The sequence below is a fragment of the Typopeltis vanoorti genome, chromosome 16 (genome assembly GCF_054136105.1).
Source record: "Typopeltis vanoorti isolate ZY-2024b chromosome 16, IOZ_Tvanoo_1.0, whole genome shotgun sequence".
Lineage (NCBI taxonomy): Eukaryota > Metazoa > Arthropoda > Arachnida > Uropygi > Thelyphonidae > Typopeltis > Typopeltis vanoorti.
The window spans coordinates 22612416-22639564 of NC_143564.1; the positions used below are offsets into that span (position 1 = coordinate 22612416).

The 27149-nt window shown below is 38.3% G+C and overlaps 1 protein-coding gene across 1 annotated transcript in view; it reads right to left on the reverse strand.

Annotated features, from left to right (window-relative positions):
- LOC150097890 (sodium/potassium-transporting ATPase subunit alpha-like) overlaps positions 1 to 27149 on the reverse strand; it is a 397473-nt gene that overhangs the window by 163893 nt on the left and 206431 nt on the right. Inside the window, exon 11 of the mRNA XM_090406625.1 lies at positions 6331 to 6523. Coding sequence (XP_090262751.1) covers positions 6331 to 6523 — 193 coding nt within the window. The remainder of the gene's footprint in view (positions 1 to 6330; positions 6524 to 27149) is intronic.

Below are 27149 nucleotides of genomic sequence, written 5' to 3' on the forward strand. Positions count from 1 at the left end.
AGAGTGACTGATGGACAGATATCAGAGTGGTTTATGGAGGAGGTGAGTCCAACAGAAGGCAAGTGACCAGCCATGTACCACAGGGCTCAGTACTTGGTCCTCTGTTGTTTAATTTGTATATTAATGATACAGAAAATGATTTAAGAGGAAATATTCAGTTGTTTGCTGATGGTGCTAAATTGAGAAGAGCAATGGTAAATGAAGGTGATGTAGAGATCTTGCAGGAAGGCTTAAACAAACTAGCAGTATGGGCAAAGGTAAATGGCTACCAGTTTAATGTGGCCAAGTGTCAAGTGATGCAGGTCTGTGAAATGTTCCCTATGAGATCAGAAGGATGGTCTGTGCTCTTCAAAAATTAGTATGTGAAAAAAGGGGAAACATAATAGAAGCATTCAGTGACAATCCTGTAAAACCCCTTTAATTTATTAAGGAGTTTTAGAGGATTGTCACTGAAGACTTTTTTTCAGTACATGGCAAGAGGGGAGAGAACAAAAGGTTACAAGTTGTGTAAGAGTGTGGTTAGTAAGGGTATTAGGACCAGATTTTTTTTGCTTGGAGGGTGGTGAATGGGTTGCCAGAGGTGATTATCATTGCTTCATCAGTGAATAAGTTTAAGGAGACGTGAAATAGTTACTGTATGAATGATGGCTAGTGTGTGAATAACAGATCTCCCATGATGGGTCTTTTGACTTCATCAAGATGTGCGTATATATACCTTATTTCATCAGAAGGTAGCAGTACTCTATATTTATGACCTGAGTGATATATATATATATATATATTGGGAAGTTCAATACAACCATATTTATTCTGTAATAGATTTAGTTTAATCCTTTATCCCAGTGAGAGCAAACAAAGTTTGCGCCTGAAAATATCTTCAGGACTAAATATAGTGTTGTACTATCTTATCCAGTAAGTAGTGCAACACCAAGGCAACTCGTGGCAAAGGTGGAGCAAGCTACCAGGCACTTCTAACCCAGTATCTCCCATAATGCAAAACACATTTCCTATGTGGATATGTATACTGTTATGCATTAAAGGGATTGGCCATCTACCCAGACTAGTTTCGACCTTTATTGAGGTCTCTTCAGTGGGAGCCAGGCCCAGAGCTGGAGATACCAGGCAGAAGCAGTAGCAAGTCATCTGTGCCTATGGGAGTTGCCAAAAGGTTTATCACCTTTTTTAAAAATTACTCTGGATTTAGAGAAAGATGTTGAAAATTTATTTATCACTAGGTTAGACTATAATAGATTTAGTTTAATCCTTTATCCCAGTGAGAGCAAACAAAGTTCAACAAAATTTTCAACATCTTTCTCTAAATCCAGAGTAATTTTTAAAAAAGGTGATAAACCTTTTGGCAACTCCCATAGGCACAGATGACTTGCTACTGCTTCTGCCTGGTATCTCCAGCTCTGGGCCTGGCTCCCACTGAAGAGACCTCAATAAAGGTCGAAACTAGTCTGGGTAGATGGCCAATCCCTTTAATGCATAACAGTATACATATCCACATAGGAAATGTGTTTTGCATTATGGGAGATACTGGGTTAGAAGTGCCTGGTAGCTTGCTCCACCTTTGCCACGAGTTGCCTTGGTGTTGCACTACTTACTGGATAAGATAGTACAACACTATATTTAGTCCTGAAGATATTTTCAGGCGCAAACTTTGTTTGCTCTCACTGGGATAAAGGATTAAACTAAATCTATTATAGTCTAACCTAGTGATAAATAAATTTTCAACATATTTATTCTGATTAGGCTGGTTTTTTTAAGTCTGCTGCAGATTATAAAAAAAATTGTTTGCATCTTTCAAGTTTGTATTTGCTGCGATGGGAAAAAAATTGTAGCAGAATTAAAAAACCAGCCTAATCTGAATAAATATGGTTGTATTAAACTTCCCAAAATTTGGGAAACTTTAATTCTTAGGTCTCCTTCCCAACATTTAAGGCTAGCCAACAGCATCCATAGAGCACACCTCTCATAGAACTTTAGCTTTATTTATTATTATTATTCAAGCCTCCATGGAGTCAAAAGACTCATTGTGGGAGGTCCTTCCTAGGAAACACAAAGTCTATCATACCATTTCTTGAACTCATTGACTGTTCCCATCCTCACTACTCCATCAGGCAATGCATTCCACAGTTCAACCATCCTCTATGCAAAGAAACTACTCCTCACCCCTCTTGCTCACAGTTTCCTTTCGCAACTTCCAGGGATGGCCCCTTGTCATCATGCCTTCCCACTGTTCAACCAAGCAAAAGAACTCCCCAGTGTCAACCCTGTAACCACCTTTCAACAATTTAAAAGTCTCAATCATATCACTTCTCCTTCTTCTATTCAGATTTGCTGAATAGAAGAAGGAGAAGTGATACCTACATTCCCTCAGCCGATCCTCATAACTAACATTGTACAGTCGTGAAAGCATATTTGTTATCTGCCTCTATACCCTTTCCAAAGTTAATTTATCCCTTATTTAAATTAAGGGGATATTAAATCCCACATTGTTTTAAAATCGAATAAGAAACTCAAAGATTGGAATCAGAGAGTTTCATGCCGAATATAGTAAACTATAAAGTATCGGCGACCACTAGCGTGAGCTAATGCAAGTGACCCTAGTACGTAGTACAATACCGGAGAACTCACAGCAAAGGTGGTAAACTTCTGATCGCTATTCTTAGGTATTTTTCATAATGTAAAAATACATTTCCTAGGAAATGTATGCTGTTATTACATTATGGTGGGAGGTCACTACCCAGACCGGTTTCAGCCTTTTTTGAGGCTTCATCAGTGAGTAGCTAGACCAAATTAATACCAAAGTGTATAGTGAAAAGAACTTATATACTCTGCTATACGAGTTTCCAAACAGGTGCAACCATTAAGTTATTTAAATATAAAGAGCTAATAAGCTTCATTTCGGCGATATAAACATTATTTAAATAATTTAAATATTTAAATAATTTTATTCGGTTTTAAAACAATGTGAGATTTAATATCCCCTTAATTTAAATAATATTTATATTGCGGAAATGTAGCTTATTAGCTCTTTATATTTAAATTAATTTATCCCTTTCAAATCCTGGGGACCAAATTTGAGAACAATAGTCTAAGTGTGGTCTGATCAGTCTTATACAACGGAATGATAACTCTTTTATCTCTGCATACACATACAGCGTCCTTCTCATTATTGCAGCAATCTTCTGTGTTACCTTCACTAATGTTTGCAATATGCTCCCTGAATTTCAGTTTTCTATCAATAATCACCAACAGATCTCTTGACTCTTCTACTTCCTCCAGTACAGCTCCTCCAATCGAGTATGAAGCCTCCCACCAATGTATCCAAAACTTCAAGACTTTACATTTTGCAGCATTAAATCGACCCCCCCCATTCATTTGCTCATCTGTCTAGTTTATTCAAATCCTCTTGCAGGGCTGCCTCCTCTGCGCTATTACTGATAACCCTTCCCAACTTCAAACATCTGCAAATAACTGAATATTCCCCTGCAATCCACTGACAATGTCATTGATATAAAGGTTAAACAATATAGTTCCCAGTACAGAGACCTGTGGGACCCCACTTGTAACTTTCTGCCTCCTTGATACTGCCCCACCATACACAACTCTCTGATACCTATCGGACAGCCAATCCTGAATTCAGTTGACTAACCCGACATCTAAACCAATGTGCTGCAACTTAAGTATCAGCTTATCATGTGCCATCCTGTCAAATGCCTTTGCAAAATCCAAAAAAATGGCAGTACAAGCCTTTTCCTCATCAACTGCTCTTGTCACTTTATTATAAAAGGCAAATATATTACTAAAGCAAGAGTGCCCCTTAACAAATCCATGTTAACTCTTACAGATAACATTACCCTCATCTGCCCAAACCTATATATGATCCCTCACTAATTTCTCAAAGATCTTTACAACTACTGATGAAACACAAACTGACCTAGAATTTGACACTTCCAATATGCTACTGCCCTTATGCAATGGCACTATCTTACCTTCCTTCCATTCCTTGGGTACCTATCTGGTAGCCCGACTTTCATTGAAAAGCCAGCTCAATGAAGCTGTTAATTCTTTAGCACATTCTCTCAAAACGCATGGTGAAATACCATCCAGTCCCAGAGTTTTACTGACATCCAGGGTAATCAGTATTTGGAACACACTCTCCTCTTGCACTTCTAAACCTCAAACCTGCCCTATCCCTCTGGTATTAAAACTTACTTCTCCAGGATGAAATACTCCAATAAAGTGTTTATTGAACAACTACACTATGTCCTCTGCATCAGTCACTCTATTCCCATTTTTATCCCACAATGTCATTCTTCCACATGGAGCTGAGACAATATCTAAGACTTTTATAATCACCTGCCTTATAATTCCACATATGTACCCTTTTTTCATAAAACTCCTGGCCTGAGTTTTATATTCTTCATGCATCTGTTCTCCACCCCTCTCCTTATATCTCTTCCATAACCTCTTTTTCGCCTGCAGTTCCTGTTTGATATTGTTTGTCATCCCCTTTACACCAAATTGTGTCTTCTTCTTCACTAGTGGAATACAGCTTACCATTGCTACCGTCAAATATTCCTTCACAATTTCCCAAGCACTAATGATATCCTGGCCTTCCAATTCTGCCCTCCATGGAGCTGAGACAATATCTAAGACTTTTATAATCACCTGCCTTATAATTCCACATATGTTCCCTTTTTTTTTTTTTTTTTTTTTGATACTCCTGCATGTCTATTCATCTTCCAAGTCAAAACCACATGGTCACTCTCTCCAATGGAGGGGGGATGTCATCTCAGTTATAATCAGCTCTTCTGATGCTATGACCAAATCTAAAACTCTTGAACCTCATGTTCCCTCTATTACATGTTGCCTAAGACATCTATCCCTCAAGAATTCCAGAAATTCCATTTCCTTATCACTACATGCATTTTCCTCTTCCCAACTTATACTGCTGTAGTTAAAATCTATAATAACAATCATTCTTCTTGCACTTGCCAAGCTCAACTGCCTAAATATCTCCTGCTTCCCACCCTCTGTGCTCCTTGGCTTGTAGCAGCATCCCACTAAATATCCTGTCTTGCCCACCTCTACCTCATACCATATGCTTTCAAAACCATTAGTGTAATTATAATAAAATTAGTTTAATCCTTTATCCAAGTGTGAGCAAACAAAGTTTGCACCTGAAGTATCTTCAGGACTAGGGTAAGGTGATACACACCAGGGCAACTCGTTGTAAAGGTGGAGAAAGCTACCAACACTCCTATCTCAGTATCTCCTATAATGCAAAACACATCTCCTTGCGGATATGTCTAATGTTATGCATTAAAGGAAGGGCCACTACCCAGACTAGTTTCGACCTTTATTGAGGTCTCTTCAGTGGGAGCCAGGCCCTAGTGGAAATACCAGGCAGAAGCAAAAATAAACTTTCAACATCTTTCTCTAAATCCAGAGTAATTTATTAAAAAAGGGTGGCACACCATTTGGCAACTCCTATAGGTAGAGATGACCTGCTAATGCTTCTGCCTGGTATTTCCACTAAGGCCTGGCTCCCACTGAAGAGACCTCAATAAAGGTCGAAACTAGTCTGGGTAGTGGCCCTTCCTTTAATGCATAACATTAGACATATCCGCAAGGAGATGTGTTTTGCATTATAGGAGATACTGAGATAGGAGTGTTGGTAGCTTTCTCCACCTTTACAACGAGTTGCCGTGGTGTGTATCACCTTACCCTAGTCCTGAAGATACTTCAGGTGCAAACTTTGTTTGCTCACACTTGGATAAAGGATTAAACTAATTTTATTATACTCTAACCAAGTGAAAAAATAAACTTTCAACATTAGTGTAATTACTTCTACTTACTGTTTCTTGTGTGTGTAATTTCAATTTTAACATTGTATTCCTGACCATGTCTCTGAGTCAGACGAAATACTGAAATCTGAAATCAGTTTATCAATTATTTCTCTTTGTGCTGTAATTTATTCCACTAAACTGCAACATAAATGTAAACCAGCCCCGAAGCATAAATACTCTTTTAATAATCTTTTTAATATACAAAAAACTTTCTTAATATAGTGAAGTATAAATGCAGATGAATAAAACAGAGGCTTACAGAGTGAATTTTCATTTGAAATTACATAACTTAAAAGGAAAAAGGAGAAAAAAGTTTTCATTTTCATCTATCTTTTCCCATTTTTTAGTAATTAGATTTTCAAAGTTCTGAAATTCTGAATACTTTCTATCTTCCCTCATGTATGTATGTATATATTGTATATGTTTTTTTATAAATATAGAGAACTTTTCACAGTACAGATTTTCATACCTATAACTCTTTCTCCTAAACCACCCAGTTCTAAGTATGCATTATTGAAGGATTCTTTCATTTCGTCATCTAAAACTTTCTCTTCACCGGCAATATATATAGAAGAACAGCGGTCTAAAATACGTTCTGGAGCTCCTTTCATGCATAATAAATAACTAGGATCATTTGAGTCTTCTGTTTCATGAATGGTTACCTATATAGTATTGGAAGAAAATAAAAGGAAATACATAAAGTTCAGAGGAAAACATGCAGACATATATAACACCATCAAATGTACAGCAATTTAAACATTCCACATTATTGAAATAAAATATACTTGCTATTTACAGCAAACATGGATTACTATCCTCCTTTTTATACTGAGAAAGTGATTTGTTAAAGCAAAATAAGTTTGCATATGAAAATGCACTTAAAAGAGTGCTTCCATACTATTAGAGCATCTACTTTTGTTCTGACTACTTCATGTATCTGTCATAAGCGAGAGGCAATCTGTCTGCTGAGAGAGAATACTGTTTTTCATTTATAATTATTTATTTATAATTTTATTCATGATGTGGTTAGCGTATTTGCACTCCAGCCAAAAGGCTGCAGGTTTGGATCCCGCTGTGGGAATGGATGTTTGTGATTGTCTGTGAAAGCACTAGTGGTGGTAGTCGGTGGTAGATGATGAAGGTTGGTGGAGTAGTGAGACGAAGAGTTGATGCCCTCCTTCGATGAGTCCTTGCACTCCCTGGAGGCGTGATATAATAATAATGATAATGATGACTGGGAAGTGTTATTAGTAATAGTGCAGATGTGGTAGCCCTGCAAGAGGATTTGGATAAGCTAGATAGATGAGCAAATGAATGGGAGTTTGTTTAATGCAGCAAAATGTAAGGTCTTGAGGTTTGGGACACATCAATGGGATGCTGCATACTCTATGGCAGCACTTCCCAAACTGTGAGCCGCAGCCCCCTTGGGGGCCATAGGTTTTGTTGAGGGGAACTGTGAAATAATGAAAACAAATTGAAAATATTTTAAGACTAGGTGGATTTTTTTTATCTTAATAGAAAGGTATTTAATTTTTATTATTTATTATTTCTTTTTTGTTATTTTTTATATTTTAATGGGAAAAAAATCACACATTGGTGCATGTTCACAAATTTCGCTTCCTGCGTATTTTGGCGCTTAATGAATATTAGAAAATATATGCTTATTCATATAAGTTTCATTTCAAAGCAGAAATCTAAGAATTGCCGTTTCAAATATTTCACTCATCTGATATTGACTTTTTGTGTAGCAGTATTGAAACACATCCATCGCATTAAATTGTTATTAAACTTCTTTTATGTTTTTAATTCTTTCTTTATTACTAATCGTTTTACATTTCATGTGCTTGTACTGCAAATGTACAATAATAATATATCTATCTTATATATATCTATCTTATAAAAATATGAGATAATGTGCTATGTCAAATGTGTATGTAAAATGCTAAAAATGTAATATTTGCATTTGATTTTTGCAATATTCGCTGTGTATGTTTTGTATTGAATATAAATACAATAAATATTATAATAATATATGTCTATATTATCGAGGGGGGGGGCCGTGAAATGTTGAAATTTTTCCAAAGGGGGCCCTGACATCCAGAAGTTTGGGAAGCACTGCTCTATGGGATGAGTTAAATTGGAGGAAGTAGGAGAGACAAGAGATCGGGTTTGATGATTGATAGAAACCTGAAATTTAGGGGACATATTAGTGAAGGAAACACAGAGGATTGTAGCAATAATGAGAAGGACACTGACCTGCAGAGATAAAATGGTTATCCTTCCGTTGTATAAGACTCTGATCAGACCACACTTAGACTACTGTTCTCAGATCTGGTCCCCAGGATTTGAAGGGGATAAATTAACTGTGGAAAGGGTACAAAGGCAGATAACAAAGATGGTGTTGGGACTGTGCAATGTAGTTATGAGGATCGGCTGAGGGAATGTGGACTGCAGAGTTTGGTGGAAAGAAAAAGGAGGGGTGATATGATTGAGAATTTTAAACTGTCGAGAGGTGGTTACAGGGTTGACACTGGTGAGTTCTTTCGCCTGGTTGAATAGCGGGAATGAGTCATGACAAGGGGCCATCCCTGGAAGTTACAAAAGGAAACTGTGAGAAAGAGGGTGAGGAGTGGTTTCTTTGCATGGAGGGTGGTTGAACCATCCTCTATGCAAAGTGGTGGTGAGAGTGAGGAGTGGTGAGAGCGAGAACGAGAACGGTCAATGCATTTAAGGAGTGGTATGATAGACTTTGTGTTTCCTAGGAGGGACCTCCCTCGATGGGTCTTGATAGCCTTGTGTTTCTTAGAAAGGACCTCTCATGATGAGCCTTTTGACTCCATGGAGGCCTGAATAATAATAATAATGATTTTTGTAGTGCGTGTTTGCTTCAATTTTCTTACAAAGTCTTTAGAAATAGACTGCTTTGCCTATTAATGAATTAGATTTTGAATTTAGTTGTTTTGTGAAGTGAGGTACACTATGTGTACTTGCTGGATTAAGTGGATAAGTTATGGATGTTTTTAAGTGGATCGTGTGTGTGTGTGTGTGTGTGTGTGTGTGTGACTTCAATGTGGAGCTGATGATCAGTGATGTATCAGCGACTGAGGATGATGAGAGTGGTGAGAATGTAACAAGAAAAATGAGTACACTCCTGACAGTATAGAGAAACAATGTGAGAGAGATGTAAGCGGTCAGAAAGTTATGAAAAAGCAGGTGAGCAATCTGGTGAAAGAAGTAATTGATATGTTATTTATTTTTTAACGGTATATATTCGAACACAGAAACTAAGTAAATAATTAATGTATTAACTTATTGCTGATATTTCGCTGGTGTAATAACCAGCATCTTCAGAGCACAAAAACATAGTTTGTCACAATACGCGAGACTATAACAACATGGTGTAATCAACAGACTAGTTAAACAAAATTGTAGCAGGAACACAAAGACTAGAGTCCTGATTTTTGGCGCCCTATATCTGAAAAAAAAAAAAACAGTTTTTTTCTTAAGATGACTGTCTCCCAGATCTTAGGCAAGTTAATACAGCCATATTTGTTGAGATTTGGAGTGTGTGTTTCGGGGCTTCTGTGTAGTACTTTTGTGTTTTTCCAGTTGATCCTGTGTGCAGGGGTATCGAGAGCATAGTCTGCTAGGCCCGACTTGCCATAGTGATAATTCCGGACGTATCTTTTGTGTTCGCTGATGCGGATGTTCACAGTTCTTCCTGTTTGACCGTAGTAGGCTTGGTTACATGAGCAGGGTGCTTGGTAGCCTCCTGGATGTGATAAAGGGGGAATGCTGTCCTTGGGTGAGCAGATAAGGGTTGCTAATTTGCTACATGGTCTGAATGTAGTGCGTAGTTTATGTTTATTAAGAATTCTTGCAATCTTATCGGATGTGCCTTTAATGTATGGGATGGTGACTGTTTTGTTGTAGTTCTCTGTGGTGGATGGTGGGGGGGGGTTCTTAGGAGCATTTAGTATTTTGTTTATCTTATGTGGATTATAGCCATTGGCCAAGAAGGTGTGGCATAAGTGAGCCAGTTCAGCAGCAAGAGCATTGTCATTGGAACAGATTGCTCTCGCACTATGGGTTAGCGTTTTTAAAATGCCATATTGTTAAGGATGATGATGGTGTGATTGTTTGTGTAAGTATCTCCCTGTATGTGTGGGTTTTCTAAAAACTGAAAATGATAAGGAACCATCTGGAAGACGTGTGATAAGTGTATCCAGGAAGGGCAGACAGTTATTAGCTTCCAGTTCCATTGTAAAGTGGATTTTTGGATGTTGGCTATTTAAATGCACTAAGAATGTTTCCAATGTCTCTGGGCCATGTGGCCAAATAGCAAGCACATCGTCAACATAGCATAGCCAAAGTGTTGGTTTGAGAGTGGTTGTATTGATTGCTAGTTTTTCCAGGTGTTCCATGTAAAAGTGGGCTAGAGGGGGGGGGGGGAGCCCATGGCTGTCCCATCTATTTGTTTGTATATTTTCCCTTTCCATGTGAAATATCCTGCATGTATTGTGAATTTGAATAGTTCAAATATATCAGGAGGGAAATGTGACTTCAGTAGATTGAGGGTTTCTATTAGTGATACATTTGTGAATAGTGAGGTGATATCAAAGCTTACTATTAAGTCTGAGCTTTTTAGGGTAAGGTGTTGTAAGATGCTTTTTAGGTGGGCTGAATTTTTGACAGAGGAGGGAAAATTGTTGTGAGAGTGGCTAGTAGCTTTGCTAAATGTCTAGCCAGTTTGTATGTGGGACTATTTATACTGTCCACAATTGGGTGTAAGGGTGTATCTTTTTTTTTTTTTTTGGTGCTCCATAGATCCTAGGTGTTTTAACATGGAAGGGCTTGAGTTTGTTAACTGTGTCTTTGGGCCAGGAAGTGACTTGTTTCAATAATTTTCGTGCCTTATTCTTTTGTGTGTTGGTGGGATTGCGATCTATAATTTTGTATGTTGACTGATCTTGTAACAGTGTGTGCATTTTGTTTTCATATGCTGTTCTGTCCATCACCACGGTAGCATTTCCTTTGTCTGCTTTTGTTATAATAATCTGGCTGTTGTTCTGTAGCTCTTTTATAGCAATGATTTCCTTATGTGGGATATTATTTTTGGGAGGCTTGGACTTGATTAGGATGTTGGCCACATCTAAACGTATGTTGTTGGCTATTGTTGGAGGCAGGTCGTATATTCCTCGTTCGATGGACGCCATTATTTCGGCTTTTGGAACTTGTTTGGGAGTCACGGCAAAATTGTGCCCTCGACTTAAAGCACTAGTTGCTTCTTTGCTTAAGGTGAGCGACGATAAATTCACGACGATGAGATCTTGTTGTAATTAAGGTCATTGTATAGTGTTGCGTTGTTGGAGATTTCAAACTTATTTTGGTGCCGGTTTTTGACTCTGTTGAATTCTTTTTTAGCCATTGCATCTGTGATGTTATCTAGGATCTCCCAAAGTTCCGTATTGAGAATATTATAAAGTGATTCACGTAGTGCATTGATGGTTGAATTTGATTTTGCTAATTCCAGACAAGTGGCATTAATCTGTTCACATAATAGCACTACACTTGCTCGTTTATAAATGCGTTGGGCTTTGGCCGAGTGGAACTTGTTTTTGATTTCTTTGTTTTCTTGGTGCAATGTAGGGACTTGGTACCTTGATTGGAAAGGTACCAAGTCCCTACATCACACCAAAACCTGGTTCGAGTGGAAATTCAAGGAAGCATGTGAAATGCTCAAACATGATTCGAATCTGAATAAAAATGATGGTCTAACCATTCCAAGAATGTGGAGGACCCATCTGCAACCTTCATAGCAACCATGAAGAAAAATCTCAATAGAAGAAGAATTGGTGAAGTGTTTTTTTTTTTTTTTTCCCTGAACATTCAGTAGCAACCTGTACTGTACAAATCCAGAAGATAATCATAATATAACAATATAAACTGTATAATTCCAGAAGAATCCTAGTATGTGAGGACTTTAGCAGAGTTTATTGTAGTTTTTAATGGTAATTTTTTTTTTTTTAATCACTAGAGGGCAGGCTAAGAAAAAAGATTAATTAACAACATAGATGTAATTTACCTGTATAGAGTGCAACAGCATGTAGCTTGGTTCTTATACACATGTATCCTTCTGATGATGACCTCAATACAGGGGTCGAAATGTCAAGTTATTATTTTATTATTAATCAGTAAAATAATCTTTTCAACGTGTGCGTTTTGTGTCCCTAAATTCATAAATATGAATGCTGATCACCGTGTAACCGTAAAAGAAAGAGATTGATGTTAATAAGGCTGTGAGAATGGTTTTGCAAAGTAATCTAAAAAACTGACTTTTTTCTTGCATTTTTCAGATGAATTTCATCACACTCTAGGAGACTACCACCCTGCTTTTTGGAGGCCTGAAGTGGTAGGGAAAAAAGTGCATATTTGGTCTCTATGATAGTAATGCACAATAGGTTTACAACCTATTGTAGGTGAGATTCACACAATAATAATAAAGAAGTAAAGAAAATAGAAATTAATTATATGACTGTGTTTTGCCCTATTTATTTATGTCATCATGAGGACTAATAAACAATGAACACATATCAGAAAAAAAGTAAATAAAAGCAATTGAACTATCCTTTCAACTGTATTAAAAACCATATATAATGTATTAAGTAACAGCACGAGACCTTCAATTCGGATTGTTGTAATATCAATAGAGGATTTATCAAGTGTGTAGCATTTTATTAAGACCTTCCAAACATCATGCAGTTTGATTCCTCAGTTTCAGTTTAAGATGCCTTTGATGTCATAATGTTCAAATCCCATAACATGAAGATAAGCAAAAGGATTAAACTAAATTTATTATACTCTAACCAAGTGAAAAATAAACTTTCAACATCTTTCTCTAAGTCCAGAGTAAATTATTAAAGGGTGGCACACCAATTGGCAATTCCTATAGGTAGAGATGACCTGCTAATGCTTCTGCCTGATATCTCCACTTGGGCCTGGCTCCCACTGAAGAGACCTCAATAAAGGTCGAAACTAGTCTGGGTAGTGGCCCTTCCCTTAATGCATAACATTAGACATATCTGCAAGGAGATGTGTTTTGCATTATAGGAGATACTGAGATAGGAGTGTTGGTAGCTTGCTCCACCTTTGCAACGAGTTGCCCTGGTGTGTACCACCTTAACCCAGTCCTGAAGATACTTTCAGGCGCAAACTTTGTTTGCTCACACTTGGATAAAGGATTAAACTAAATTTATTATATAAGCAAAATGCAGAACTAAATCTTCAACCTTAATAATTATTACTAAACAAAAAAAAAAAAACAGTATGGGCACAAAATTACTGTCTAAATTCTAACCTAGATTCATACATATCAAGGAGTGCTAATCCCTTAAACTGGTGATTATCAAACCATACTGAAACACCAGTTTCAAGAACACACCATAAAAGTCAACTTTGATAAAATACATAAATTATAGTCATTGTAACGAATATTATTTCTGGACATTTGAATGCTTCTGAAAATATGTACCCCCCCCCCCCCAAAGTACACTTGGGGGTATACAAAATAAGTCACGATGAGAGATGTTCGGGGAAGTAACTGGCAAGTCTGTAAAAATCATACCAAAGAACGTGTCAACAATATCATACATCCCCAATTAAGAGGAGTAGCTTGAGCCAATGATGTCAACTATTAAAATGTTATATACTTATATACACTATTTTAATAATAGCTGACACATGTACAGAAAAAAAGAATTAATTAACTCCAGTACATTTATATTTCACCCCATGTCACAAGGACATTATCAGAGAGAAGAAAAGATCGGCTGACCACATTCAAACCATGAGTCACATAGTACATGCTTATTTGCTCCTGTCTCAGTTATACGAGTAAACAGGAGGACTGTATTAGAGGGTTAAAGGGAAACAATGGTTAGTGTTTATAATTCAGATACAAGGCTACATAACTTATTCATTACTATAAAACACAGTTAAGTGCAATTAAAATTTGGACAATATCATAAAATTTCCTGAGTTTCATGAAATAGATAAAGAAATTTAAATTTACTGGACGGAAGAATCTTGATTTGATTCCAAGGAAAACACAGCAAAACCAGACTTTTCAGATTCCAAGAATTTGTGTAGTCCTGATCTTCTTGGATTCTAATCTCAGCAGAATATTACACACTTTCATTATGTTATATACTTAATAGACCATCTGTCTGAACATTACATACGTATATGTCTGTCCACACATTACATAATGGCGTAAAGTTGACATGAACAGGGCACTTGACAGCCACTAGGTAAGGAGAGGCAATTTATCCAGCAGAAAACAACACTGTTTCTAAGCTGGTGTATAGATTATGCTACTACTTGCAAAGAACCCATGCAATTTGTCCCAATGTTTCTGTGTAGCAATGAATATGTTATGTAACCTTGAATATGAATTACAAACATTGACCAAGACACAAAAGCAAGTAAGCACATGCTACGTGACTCACATCCTCTGATTCACGTTTTGTATGTTGCCAACTGATCTTCTCTCCCTGATGATGATGTTCTTGTAACATAGGATGAAATATATTGGAGTCAATAAATTCGATTTTTCTGTGATGCAAGGTCATTATATAATGCAGTGTTTCATTATGAAATATCATAATGAAACACCGCAAGTTTTTATTATTATTATTATTAAACAAGACCTCATAGAGTCAAAGACTCATCTAGGAGGTGCTTTTATCTCACACACATCTCATCATACCATGTCTTAAACACATTCAAACTCCTTGCAGACACCACACTCTCAGGCAAGGCATTCCAATCACTCACAACTCTGCACGAAAAAAACCTGCCTCTCACTGCCCTACTCACACCCTCTTTATACAGTTTCCAGGGATGACCTCTGGTTCTCCCCTGATCTCCCACTATTCTCTGTAGAACTTCTCCACCATTGATCCTATAACAAATCCTTACCAACTTGTAGGTCTCTATCATATCTCCCCTCTTCCTTCTCTCCACTAGACTCTGCAAATTACAACTTTTCAATCTTTCCTCATACTCGACATTCCAGAGGTGGGAAACTACCTTAGTAAGTCGCCTTTGGACCCTTTCCAACATCTCTTCATCCTTCTGAAAACCAGGTGACCAAATCTGGGCACAATAGTCCATGTGTGGCCTAATCAAAGCCTTATACAATGGAACAAGAATCTCCCTACTTCTACACGTCAGTGTCCTCTGCATCATTCCCAGAAGTCTTTGTGTTGTCTTCACAATTTTGGCGATGTGTCCCATAAATTTTAGATCCTTATCCACTATCACCCCAAGATCACTTATTTCCTCTACTTCCAACAATATATTCTCACCAAGCATAAATTCTGCATCCCATCTTTGTTTTCCAAATTTTAAAATCTTACATTTTGCAACATTGAACTCACATCCCCATTTGCTTGCCCAATCATTCAATTTATTTTAAGTCTTCTTGCAAGGCCACAACATCTTCACTACTCTTTATGGTTGGTCCCAACTTTGCATCATCTGCAAACAACTGAATATCTCCATCCAAATCTTCTCCAATATCATTAATATACAAGTTAAATAGTAATGGCCCTAAAACAGATCCCTGAGGCACTCCACTAGTGACTTTCCTTTTCCTGGATATTGCACCCCCATACACAACTTGTTGATACCTATCAGATAGCCAGTCACCAATCCAATGCACTAATCTAATATCCAACCCCATCTGCTCTAGTTTGACTGTCAACTTATCATGAGGTACTCTATCAAAAGCTTTTGCGAAATCCAAGTATATTACTGTGTATCCTTCTCCTCTGTCCAAGGAAGCAGTCACTTTATTGTAGTAAGTAGATTACTAAAACACGACCTCCCTTTAGCAAATCCATGCTGTCCATCAAAGATTATACCATTGTATAGTAAGTTTGGTTTAATCCTTTATCCAAGTGTGAGCAAACAAAGTTTGCCCGTGAAAGTATCTTCAGGACTGGGGTAAGGTGATACAACACCAGGACAACTCGTTGCAAAGGTGGAGCAAGCCACCAACACTCCTGTCTCAGTATCTCCTATAATGCAAAACACATCTCCTTGCGGATATGTTTAATGTTATGCATTAAGGGTTGTCAACCCAACTCTGGATCCTAGTTCTCACAAGCTTCTCCAACAACTTAACCACAACACCTGACACACAGATAGGCCTATAGTTTGATGCTTGAGTTCGATCACCTCCTTTATGAAGTGGCACAATCTTGCCCTCCTTCCACTCTTTAGGGACTTGACCGAGTGCAAGACTCGTATTAAAAAAATATGTCAAGGCAGGTGTCAACTCTCTGGCACATTCCTTCAGAATACGCGGTGATATATTATCAAGTCCCACAGCCTTATTTACATCTAGTTTACTCAACTCCCCAAACACCTCTTGCTCACTTACAGTCAGTCTCTCCTCCCAATCATCAACTGCTCTTAATCTCTCCATGAAGTCACATTCACAAGATTGAAAGATCTTTATGAACTGCTCATTAAGTATCTCCACCACACATTCTGCAACAGCTGTCTTTATACCATTTCCTACAATCAATGTCATCCTTCCATAATCATTCTTTCTTTTGCTGGCTACATATCGAAAGAACTCCCTAGGATTCTTTTTAGCTTCATTAGCTAACTGCTGTTCATACCTCTCTTTAGCTACTCTCACCAACCAAGTCACCCTCCTTGCCTGGTCTTTGTACATCTCATGAAATTGGTTACTTCCACTTCTCTTATGCTGCTTCTACAATGCCCTTTTTCTCTGTATTGCATGCTTAATCTCTTTATTCATCCATCTCACACCTACCTTATTTAACCTTCTCACCCGTGGTATACATTTAGACATTGCATCCACTAAATATTTTTTGAAAATCCCCCAAGCTGCATTGATCTCTTTTCCAGCTAATTCCATGCTACACCTGCAAGCTGTCTCCTGAGATCTTCATAATCACCCCCCTTGTAGTTCCACATATACCCTTTTTTCACAGGGGTCCTTGCACTGCTGGCAACCACCCAAGTAATCACCTCATGGTCACTTTCACCAATGGGTGGATGATTTGATACCTCATTGATAATTACATCCTCCGATGAGATGACCAAATCCAAGACCCTTAATCCTCTTGTGCCCTCTGTTACATACTGTCTGAGGTAGTTATCCCTCAAAAACTCAAGAAACTCATTTTCTTTACTTCCAGTTGCTATCTCTTCATTCCAGTCTATATTGCCATAATTAAAATCACCCATAATGATCACCCTTTTCTTATTTGCTTGGCTTATTTGACTATACATTTCACTATCACCACCATCCACATTACCAGGTCTATAACAACATCCCACCAAGTATTTGATTCTATTCACCTCTATCTCACACCATACTGCCTCAAAACCACTGGCCCAATTTCCCTCTTGCATCTCTACCTTGTATGGACATAAACCTTTCTCTATCATCAATAGCACTCCCCCCTCCCTTTTTACCCCTTATATCCTCACGAAACACATCATACCTTTCCATCTCTATTCCTGTGAGGATGTCATCCTCATCTAACCATGTCTCACTTATTCCTACAATCTCTGGGTGCACAGACGCAATTAGTGCAACCATTTCATCCGCCTTCTTTCTTATACTTCTAGCATTGGTATACAAACACAACAACTCATTTCTGGATCTACAGCTAGTTCCACTGATACCACTCACTCGATGTGATCTCTCCATGCTGGACTGGGGCCATTTCCCTTTCTGCTTCTTCATTTTAGAACCCTTTGCAATTCCATCTGTTTCCTTTTGATCCCTGATCATCCCATTACTTTCCTGCCTACACATGCTCTCACCTCCTCTTTGAGCATCCACCTTTCTCACGCTGTGTATCCCTGTCCACCCTGAGCCTCCCCGTTTCCCTGCTCCTCTTGCACACCCATTCTCTCATTTTCTATACTCATACCACTCACTTCCTCATTCATTTCCACTTCTTCAATCTCTCCTGTCTTACTCTCCTGCTCTTCCACATCACTCCCCTCTCGATTTGATTCATTCTCTCTATTCACTTCTCCACTTTCCAGCAGCAGTCTCTCCAAGCGACTCACATCATAACCACTCAAATGCAGTCCATCGCTCCCATACAGCTCACTTCGTCCCTCAAACTCATTCCACACATTAACAAACTGTACTCCCATCTTCTCACACATTTCAGCCAGAATATCATTCATAATCCTTGCTCTCTGCCTCATTTCACCACAATCATACCTAGGCAACACACTGACTACCCTTCCTGTCACACTATTCTCCTTTATCTTTCCAAGCAGTCTCCTGACATTCATTATGACATGCTCTTTGTTCTCTCTCAAATCATTTGTACCGATTAATACAATTAACTCTTTTGCTCGTTCCAGCCTCATATTCAATGCCTCAATCACTCTACTAATTTTACCGCCTGGAAAACATACCTTGTGCATTTTATCCTCTAGCACACCTTTAATAATGGAGTCGCCATACAACTCCACTCGCTCATCTTTTGTTAACTCTTTCATGCCATCATGATTTATTTTAATAGTTTTGACCTGAATTCTCTTAATTTCATTCCGCATCCATTTCATTTCTTGCTTCGTCCAATCCAATTCACCTTCCGAACCTCGCGACACATTCTCTCTATCATTAAATCTTTCTAACTTTCTAACTCTCGACCCCCTCTTCTCACTTTCCCTCTCATTGATCCTTCTTTGTTTCCGTACTTTTGGTCCAACATACATCCAACTTTCACTATCATTCTTCTCACTTTCACTCTCACATATCTTTCTTTGTTTCCATACTTTCGGACTAACATGCGTCCAACTTTCGCTATCATTCTTCTCACTTTTACTGTCATTCATCTTTCTTTGGTTCAGTACTTTCATTCCAACATGCGTCCAACTTTCGCCTTCAGTCATTCTTTTTTCGCTATCATTCATTCTTTCGATTTTTTTTACTTGCGATTTCTGCATCACGCCATTTCTACTTTCATTCATTCTCTCAATTTCATTTCTTTCCGCCTCACTTTCGTTCCTTTTAACATCCATTACAGTTGTCAAATCGCTCTTTTTCTTTTTTCCTGATTTTTTAACATTTTTTCGCCTGTCTCCTCCTCACCATCCTTCTCTTTCAAACGTGCACTCGCGACACAATCAGTACTAGCACTTTCTGTCATCAACTTCATATTCGCATTCATCAATTCCTCGTTCAGGTCACATTTCGCACACACCCTTCTTCCATCCGCACTAAACATCCACAAATCATTTATGTAATCGAAGGAATACATATAACAGACCTCACACTTAACGAAACGACTGAAATCCAAATTAAAATCATGGAATGAGAATGCCGCCGCCATTTTTTTTTTCTCTACAGGTTACTAGGTCTACTAGGTCTAATATTAACGATTTCGTATTTAGTTTAAGCAAGAAAAAAAATCCACACTAATAATATCGGTAGCGTACAATGTTTACAGCCGCTCTTACTTAAACAATTACGCATATATACTTAATTATTCCTAGTAAAACTTATCTGAATCAGGAGCTCTTCAAAACACGTCCGTACTGCTTGACCCACTAGCACCCTCCAATCAAGATCATATATCACTATATATGATACCACATATATATCATATACCCCTATCATATATCACTAAAGTTTCGAGGCTATCTGATAAAATAACGTGCTGTTAGAAAGCTCCTGAAAGATCTGTGATTTTTGTTTGATTTGTTGAGTGTTTTCTTTGATTTGATGGTGTATTTTGGGGTATTATTCTGGTTTTTGGTGTGATTGTTGTACTATGGAGTTTTATAACAAAATTACAGAAAAAATTACGAATTAAATACGAATTCATTATTATTAGTACCGGCAGAAAACATGGTGGCGCCTTTGTCATTCCATGATTTTAATTTAGACTTCAATCGTTTCGTTAAGTGTAAGGTGTGCTATATGTATTCTTTCGATTACATAAATGATTTGTGGATGTTTAGGGAGGATGGAAAGAGGGGTGTGCGAAGTGCGATCTGAACGAGGAATTGATGAATGCAAATACGAAATAGATGACAGAAAGTGTTAGTAGGAAGAATGTTGCAGGGAAAATGAGTGCACATTCGAAAGAGAGGCAAAACAATGTTAAAAAATCAGAAAAAAAGAAAACGAGTAATGTAAAATCCATAACGGATGTTAAAAAGAACGAAAGTGAGGCGAGAGTGGCAGAAGGAAACGAAATTGAGAGAACCAATGAAACTGGAAACGGCGTGATGCAGGAATTGAAAGTGGCGGAAGGAAACGAAATTGAGAAAATGAATGAAACTGGAAACAACATGATGAAGGAATCGAAAGTGAAAAAAATCAAAAGAATGAATGATAGCGAAAGTTGGACGCATGTTGGACCGAAAGTATGGAAGCACAGAAGGATGAATGAGAGTGAAAGTGAAAAGACGGGGTCGAGAGTTAGAAAATTAGGAAGATTAAATGATAGAGAGAATGTGATGCGAGATTCAGAAGTGAATTGGATTGCATGGGGAAAGAGATGAAATGGATGCAGAATGAAATTAAGAAAATTAGGGTAAAAAATATTAAAACAAATCATGATAGTACAAAAGAGTTAACAAAAGATGAGCGAGTGGCGTTGTATGGCGACTCCATTATTAAAGGTGTGCTGGATGATAAGATGAATAAGGTATGTTTTCCAGGTGGTAAAATGAGTAGAGTGATTGAAGCATTGGATATGAGGAGGGAGCGAGCAAAGGAGTTAATGGTTTTAATCGGTACGAATGATTTGACAGAGGACAAAGAGAGTGTCAGAATGGATATCAGGAGGCTGCTTAGAAGGATAAAAGAGAATAGTGTGACAGGATGGGTGGTCAGCGTGTTGCCTAGGTATGCCTGTGGTGAGATGCGGAAGAGAGCAAGGATTATGAATGATATTCTGGCTGAAATGTGTAAGGAGACGGGAGTGCAGTTTGTTAATGTGTGGAATGAGTTTGAGGGACAAAGTGAGCTGTATGGGAGTGATGGGCTGCATTTGATTGGTTATGGTGTGAGTTGCTTGGAGAGACTGCTGCTGGAAGGTAGAAAAGTGAGTAGAGTGAGAGAGAATAAATCAGATCAAGCGGGTAGTGATGTGGAAAACCAGGAGAGTAAGTTAGGAGAGATTGAAGAGGTGGTTATGAATGAGAAAGTGAGTGGCATGAGTATAGAAAATGAGAAGATGGGTGTGCAAGAGGAACAGGAAAATGGGAAGGCTCAGGGTGGACAGGAGTACACACCATGAGAAGAAAGGTGGATGCTCTGAGAGGAGGTGAGAGCATGTGTAGAAAGGAATAGGATGACCTTGGATCAAGAGGAAACAGTTGGAGTTGAAAAGGGTTTTAAAATGAATAAGCAGAAAGGAAAATGGCCCCAGTCGAGCACGGAGAGATCACATCGAGTGAGTGGTATCAGTGGAACTATCTGTAGATCCAGAAATGAGTTGTTGTGTTTGTGTAGAAATGCCAGAAGTATAAGACACAAGGCAGATGAAATGGTTGCATAAATTGCGTCTGTTCACCCGAGGATTGTCAAAATAAGTGAGACATGGTTGGAAGAGGACGGCATCCTGACAGAAATAGAGATGGAAGGGTATGATGTGTTTTGTGAGGATAGAAAGGGTAAAAAAGGGATGGGGAGTGCTATTGATGATAAAGAAAGAGTTATGTCCATACAAAGTAGAGATGCAAAGGGAAATAGTGCCAGTGGTTTTGAGGCAGTATGGTGTGAGAAAGAGGTGAATGGAATCAAATACTTGGTTGGATGTTGTTATAGACCAGGAAATGTGGGTGGTGGCAATAATGAAATGTATAATCAAATTAGCCAAGCAAATGAGAAAAGGCTGATCATTATGGGTGATTTTAATTATGGCAATATAGACTGGAATGATGAGATAGCAACTGGAAGAAAAGAAAATGAGTTTCTTGAGTTTTTGAAGGATAACTACCTCAGACAGTATGTAACAGAGGGCAAGCGAGGATTAAGGGTCTTACCTGGGTGGTTGCCAGCAGTGTGAGGACCTCTGTGAGAAAAGGGTATATGTGGATCTATAAGAGGGGTGATTATGAAGAGCTCAGTAGACAGCTTGTGGGTGTAACATGGAATGAGGAGTTAGCTGGAAAAGAGATCAATGCAACTTGGGGGGTTTTCAAAAACTACCTAGTAGATGCAATGTCCAAATATATTCCAATATTGAAAAGGCTAAATAAAGTAGGTGTGAGATGGATGAATAAAGAGATTAAGCATGCAATACAGAGAGAGAGAGAGAGGGCATTGTGGAGGCAGCATAAGCGAAGTGGAAAAAACCAATTCCATGAGGTCTACAAAGACCAGGCAAAGAGGGTGACTTGGTTGGTGAGGATAGCTAAAGAGAGGTATGAACAGCAGTTGGCTAATGAAGCCAAAAAGAATCCTAAGGAGTTCTTTCGATATGTAGCCAGCAAAAGAAAGAATGATTATGGAAGGATGACATTGATTGGAGAAAATGCAATAAAGACAGCTGTTGCGGAATGTGTGGTGGAGATACTTAATGAGCAGTTCATACAGGTCTTGCAATCTTGTGAATGTGACTTCATGGAGAGATTGAAAGCAGTTGATGATGAGGAGGAGAGACTGACTGTAAGTGAGCAAGAGGTGTATGGGGAGTTGAGTAAAGTAGATGTTAATAAGGCTGTGAGACTTGATAATATATCGTCACTTATTCTGAAGGAATGTGCCAATGAACTGACACCTGTCTTGACATATTTTTTTAATACGAATCTTGCACTCGGTCAAGTCCCTAAGGAGTGGAAGGAGGGCAAGATTGTGCCACTTCATAAAGGAGGTGATCGAACTCAAGCATTAAACTATAGGCTTATCTGCGTGTCAGGTAGAATCCAGAACTAGAATCCAGCATTGGGTTGACAATAATGGTATCATCTTTGATGGACAGCGTGGATTTGCTAAAGGGAGGTTATGTTTTAGTAATCTACTTACTTATTACAATAAAGTGACTGCTTCCTTAGACAGGGGAGAAGGATACACAGTGATATACTTGGATTTCGCAAAGGCTTTTGATAAAGTACCTCATGATAAATTGATAGTCAAACTGGAGCAGATGGGGTTGGATATTGGATTGGAGATTGGCTGTCTGATAGGTACCAACAAGTGGTGTATGGGGGAGCAATATCGAGGAAAAGGAAAGTCACTAGCGGAGTGCCTTAGGGATCTCTTTTAGGGCCATTACTTTTTAACTTATATATTTTAATGATATAGGTGAAGATTTGGATGGAGATATTCAGTTGTTTGCAGATGATGCGAAGTTGGAACGAACCATGAAGAGTAGTGAGGATGTTGTGACCTTGCAGGAAGACTTGAATAAATTGAGTGATTGGGCACGGAAATGCGGACGGGAGTTCAATGTTGCAAAATGTAAGGTTTTGAAATTTGGAAAACAAAGATGGGATGCAGAATTTATGCTTGGTGAAGATACATTGTCGGAGGTGGAAGAAATAAGAGATCTGGAAGTGATAGTGGATAAGGATCTGAAATTTAGGGGACACATTGCCAAAATTGTGAAGACAACACAAAGGCTTCTGGGAATTATGTGGAGGACACTGACGTGTAGAAGTAGGGAGATTATTGTTCTGTCGTATAAGGCTTTGATTAGGCCACACATGGACTACTGTGCCCAGATTTGGTCACCTGGTTTTCAGAAAGATGAAGAGATGTTGGAAAGGGTCCTAAGGCGACTGACTAAGTAGTTTCTGACCTCTGGAATGTCGAGTATGAGGAAAGATTGAGAAGATGTAATTTGCATATTCTGGTGGACAGGAGGAAGAGGGGGAGATATGATAGAGACCTACAAGTTAGTAAGGGGTTGTTATAGGATCAATGCTGGAGAAGTTCTACAGAAAATAGTGGGAGATCGAGGGAGAACCAGAGGTCATCCCTGGAAACTGTATAAAGAAGGTGTAAGTAGGGGAGTGAGAGGGAGGTTTTTTTCATGCAGATTTTTAAATGATTGGAATGCCCTCCCTGCAGACAACACACTCTCAGGCAAGGCATTCCAATCATTTACAAATCTGCATGAAAAAAACCTCCCTCTCACTCCCCTACTCACACCTTCTTTATACAGTTTCCAGGGATGACCTCTGGTTCTCCCCCGATCTCCCACTATTTTCTGCAGAACTTCTCCAGCACTGATCCTATAACAACCCCTTACTAACTTGTTGTGTTCAAAGCATGGTATGATGAGCTGTGTGTATGATAAAAGGACTTCCAGATGAATCTTTGACTCCATGAGGTCTTGGGTAGTAATAATAATAATTTTTTTAATGCAAAAGTCCATAAATTTGTATTTTATTATTGCTTTTGTCACCCATACACAGTGCATGTGTATTCTGTAGTGTCATATAAATGTCAAGTGGTTAGCAAGCTCACGCACACACACACACACACATACAATATATATAATTAATAAAAATAGAAAAAAAAAGTCTTAACCCATCCATGATATTAACCTTTTTCATTGCTAAGCTCAATTTATTATGAGCAGTTTAAAAATGGTGTTCTTGATGAGCTTAAGTATTCTTGAGCACACTTTTGTATTTAAAAAATTTCTACCTTTTGCAACCTCCAGGGATGCCCCTTTGTTTTTGTTCTGACCCCTTGTTCCTACCCCAGTGATAATCCAATAATAACTCTTCAACAGCTTAGACATCTAAATCACATCCCATCCCATTTGCCTTTCATCCATGAAACTTTGCAATCTTCATGTTAATCTATCCTCATAATTGCTGGCCTGGTTGGCTGAGTGGTTAACGTATCTGCTCTCCAAACAAAAGGCTGCGGGTTTGAATCCCACCGTTGGCATGGATTCTTGTGATTGTCTGTGCAAATACCAGTGGTGGTGGGTGGTAGATGGCGGTGGTGTAGATGATGATGGTAGTTGTTGTTCATTGTAGTTGGTGGATTGAGTTGTGGAGACAGGGAGCTGTAGAGTAGGTGCCCTCCCTTGGATTCCCTGGAGATGTCATAATAATAATAATAATAATGAACACTGTATCATCCTCATATTGTTTTTGCTATCCATCTCTGTGCTCTCTCCAAAATTATTTCATTCCCTTCAAATCCTGGTGACCAGATCTGAGCACAGAAATCCAGATGGGGTTTGATCAAAGCTTTATAGAATGGGATGTCCACTCTTTTTTCTCTCGTGATCAATGTCCTCCTCAATATTGCAACAATTCTGAGAGATGTCTTCAAAACCTTTGTAAAATGTCCACAATCATCCCAAGATCCCTTGCTTTCGCTATTTCTTTTAGAATAACCCCACCAAATGAGTATGAAGCATCTCCCATAAGTTTTCTATACTTTTAAGTTTCCTATATTCAGAGACGTCATGAGGAATTTTGGCGCCTATGGCCAGAAAAGAAAATTGCGCCGTTCTATAAAAAAAACTTTAAAAATCTCAATTTTTGCGCTTATGTAAAATTAGCACCTATGGCCGGGGCCACATTGGCTGTAGCCTCACTATGCCTCTGCCTATATTATTATTATACGGTATCTCCATGGAGTCTGGAGACTCATTGTGGGAGACCCACACTAACAATTATAATGTACACACAAAAATCTATCCTACCCCTCCTTAAACTGATGATGTGATTGAGATATACGAGTTGATGGAGGTTTTTACCAGATTAATTATTATTATACGGGTATTTCCATGAATTCAAGACTCATCACAGAGAACTCACACTAATCGTAATTTACACAATACCTATCATATTTCTTGAACTCATTCACTATCAGGGTAATTAATTCCATTCATTCACCACTCCCTCCATTCAAAAAACTAGTCTGTACATCCTTTCTAATGACACTCTTACACAACTCTCACAGATTACTTTTAGTTCTCTATTAGCATGTTTGAAAAATTTCCTTTGCATTGACTTTATAAAACCACTTTAATATCCTATAAGTTTCTACAATGTCCCCTCTTTTTGACCTATCAACTAAACTATGTAACCCACATTCAGCATATCTTTGTAAGAGGTATTCCACAGACTACTTACTTGGTCACTCATTTCTGAATCTTCTCTGCCACCTCCTGATCCCCAAGAAACCCAGGTGACCAAATCTGTGCACAGTAGTCAAGATGTGGCTGAATCATACTTATAAAGAGGGATAATAACTTCCCTGTCTTTACTCGTTAGCATGTTTTTCAACATCCAAGTAATCCTGAGAGCTATTTTACCAACTTTTGCAACATGCTTTCTGAACTTCAACTCTGTCCATCCACCATTATCACCAAGTCCTTGCCTCATCAATTTCCTTCACTCCACTGCACTCAAAGTGATACATAGGATGTAACCTTTTCAACCCAAAGTGCATAACCTTACATTTTGTAACATTAATGTTGCAAATTGACAATCATTATATTTTGCCCACAATGCCTATTTAAATCATCCTGCAGAATATCTACATCACTTTTATCAACTACTGCACTCCCCAATTTTGCATCATCAGCAAACAACTGATTATTCTCCTCCCCGCAGAAAATCTTTCCTTATATCATTGCTATACAAATTAAAGAGCAGTGACCCTAGTATACAGAATCCCAAGGTACTCCACTGGTCACTCTTGTTCCCCTGAATACCACTCCACAATATACTACTTTCTGATTACTATCTGTCAATTCCCCCCCTCCCCCATTCCCCATCTATGTTACTGGCTTCATATCCATTCCTTCATTTTAGAAATTATGGACTTTTCAACCATGTTATAAATAACTCTTTTAATTTCCCGACATTTCGATCTTCGTATTAATTCATCATCTGGAGCATATACAAATATACAGGACAAGCTGAGTTACATTACATACAGTAAGTTAGAGAAACAATGATTTGATCACAGGTTGTTCTACTGGCATGGCTCTAGTGAAAAAAAAAATTACGAATTAATTAATTATTTAGAAACTACATCAAGCTAAATTCTATTTTATCTTTTCAATCTTTTCCAACATGTTGATTTTATCTCTATTAACTTTTCCAATACTTTAACCACCACTGCTGAGATATTAATTGGTCTGTAATTTGCTATTTCTGTCTCTCTTGAAGCCACCTTTATGTAATGGAACTATCTTACCTTCTTTCCACTACCTGGGAACATTACCAGAGCTGAGTGTACATGGGCTGACATGCCATCCAGTCCCATTGCTGTATTCACATTGA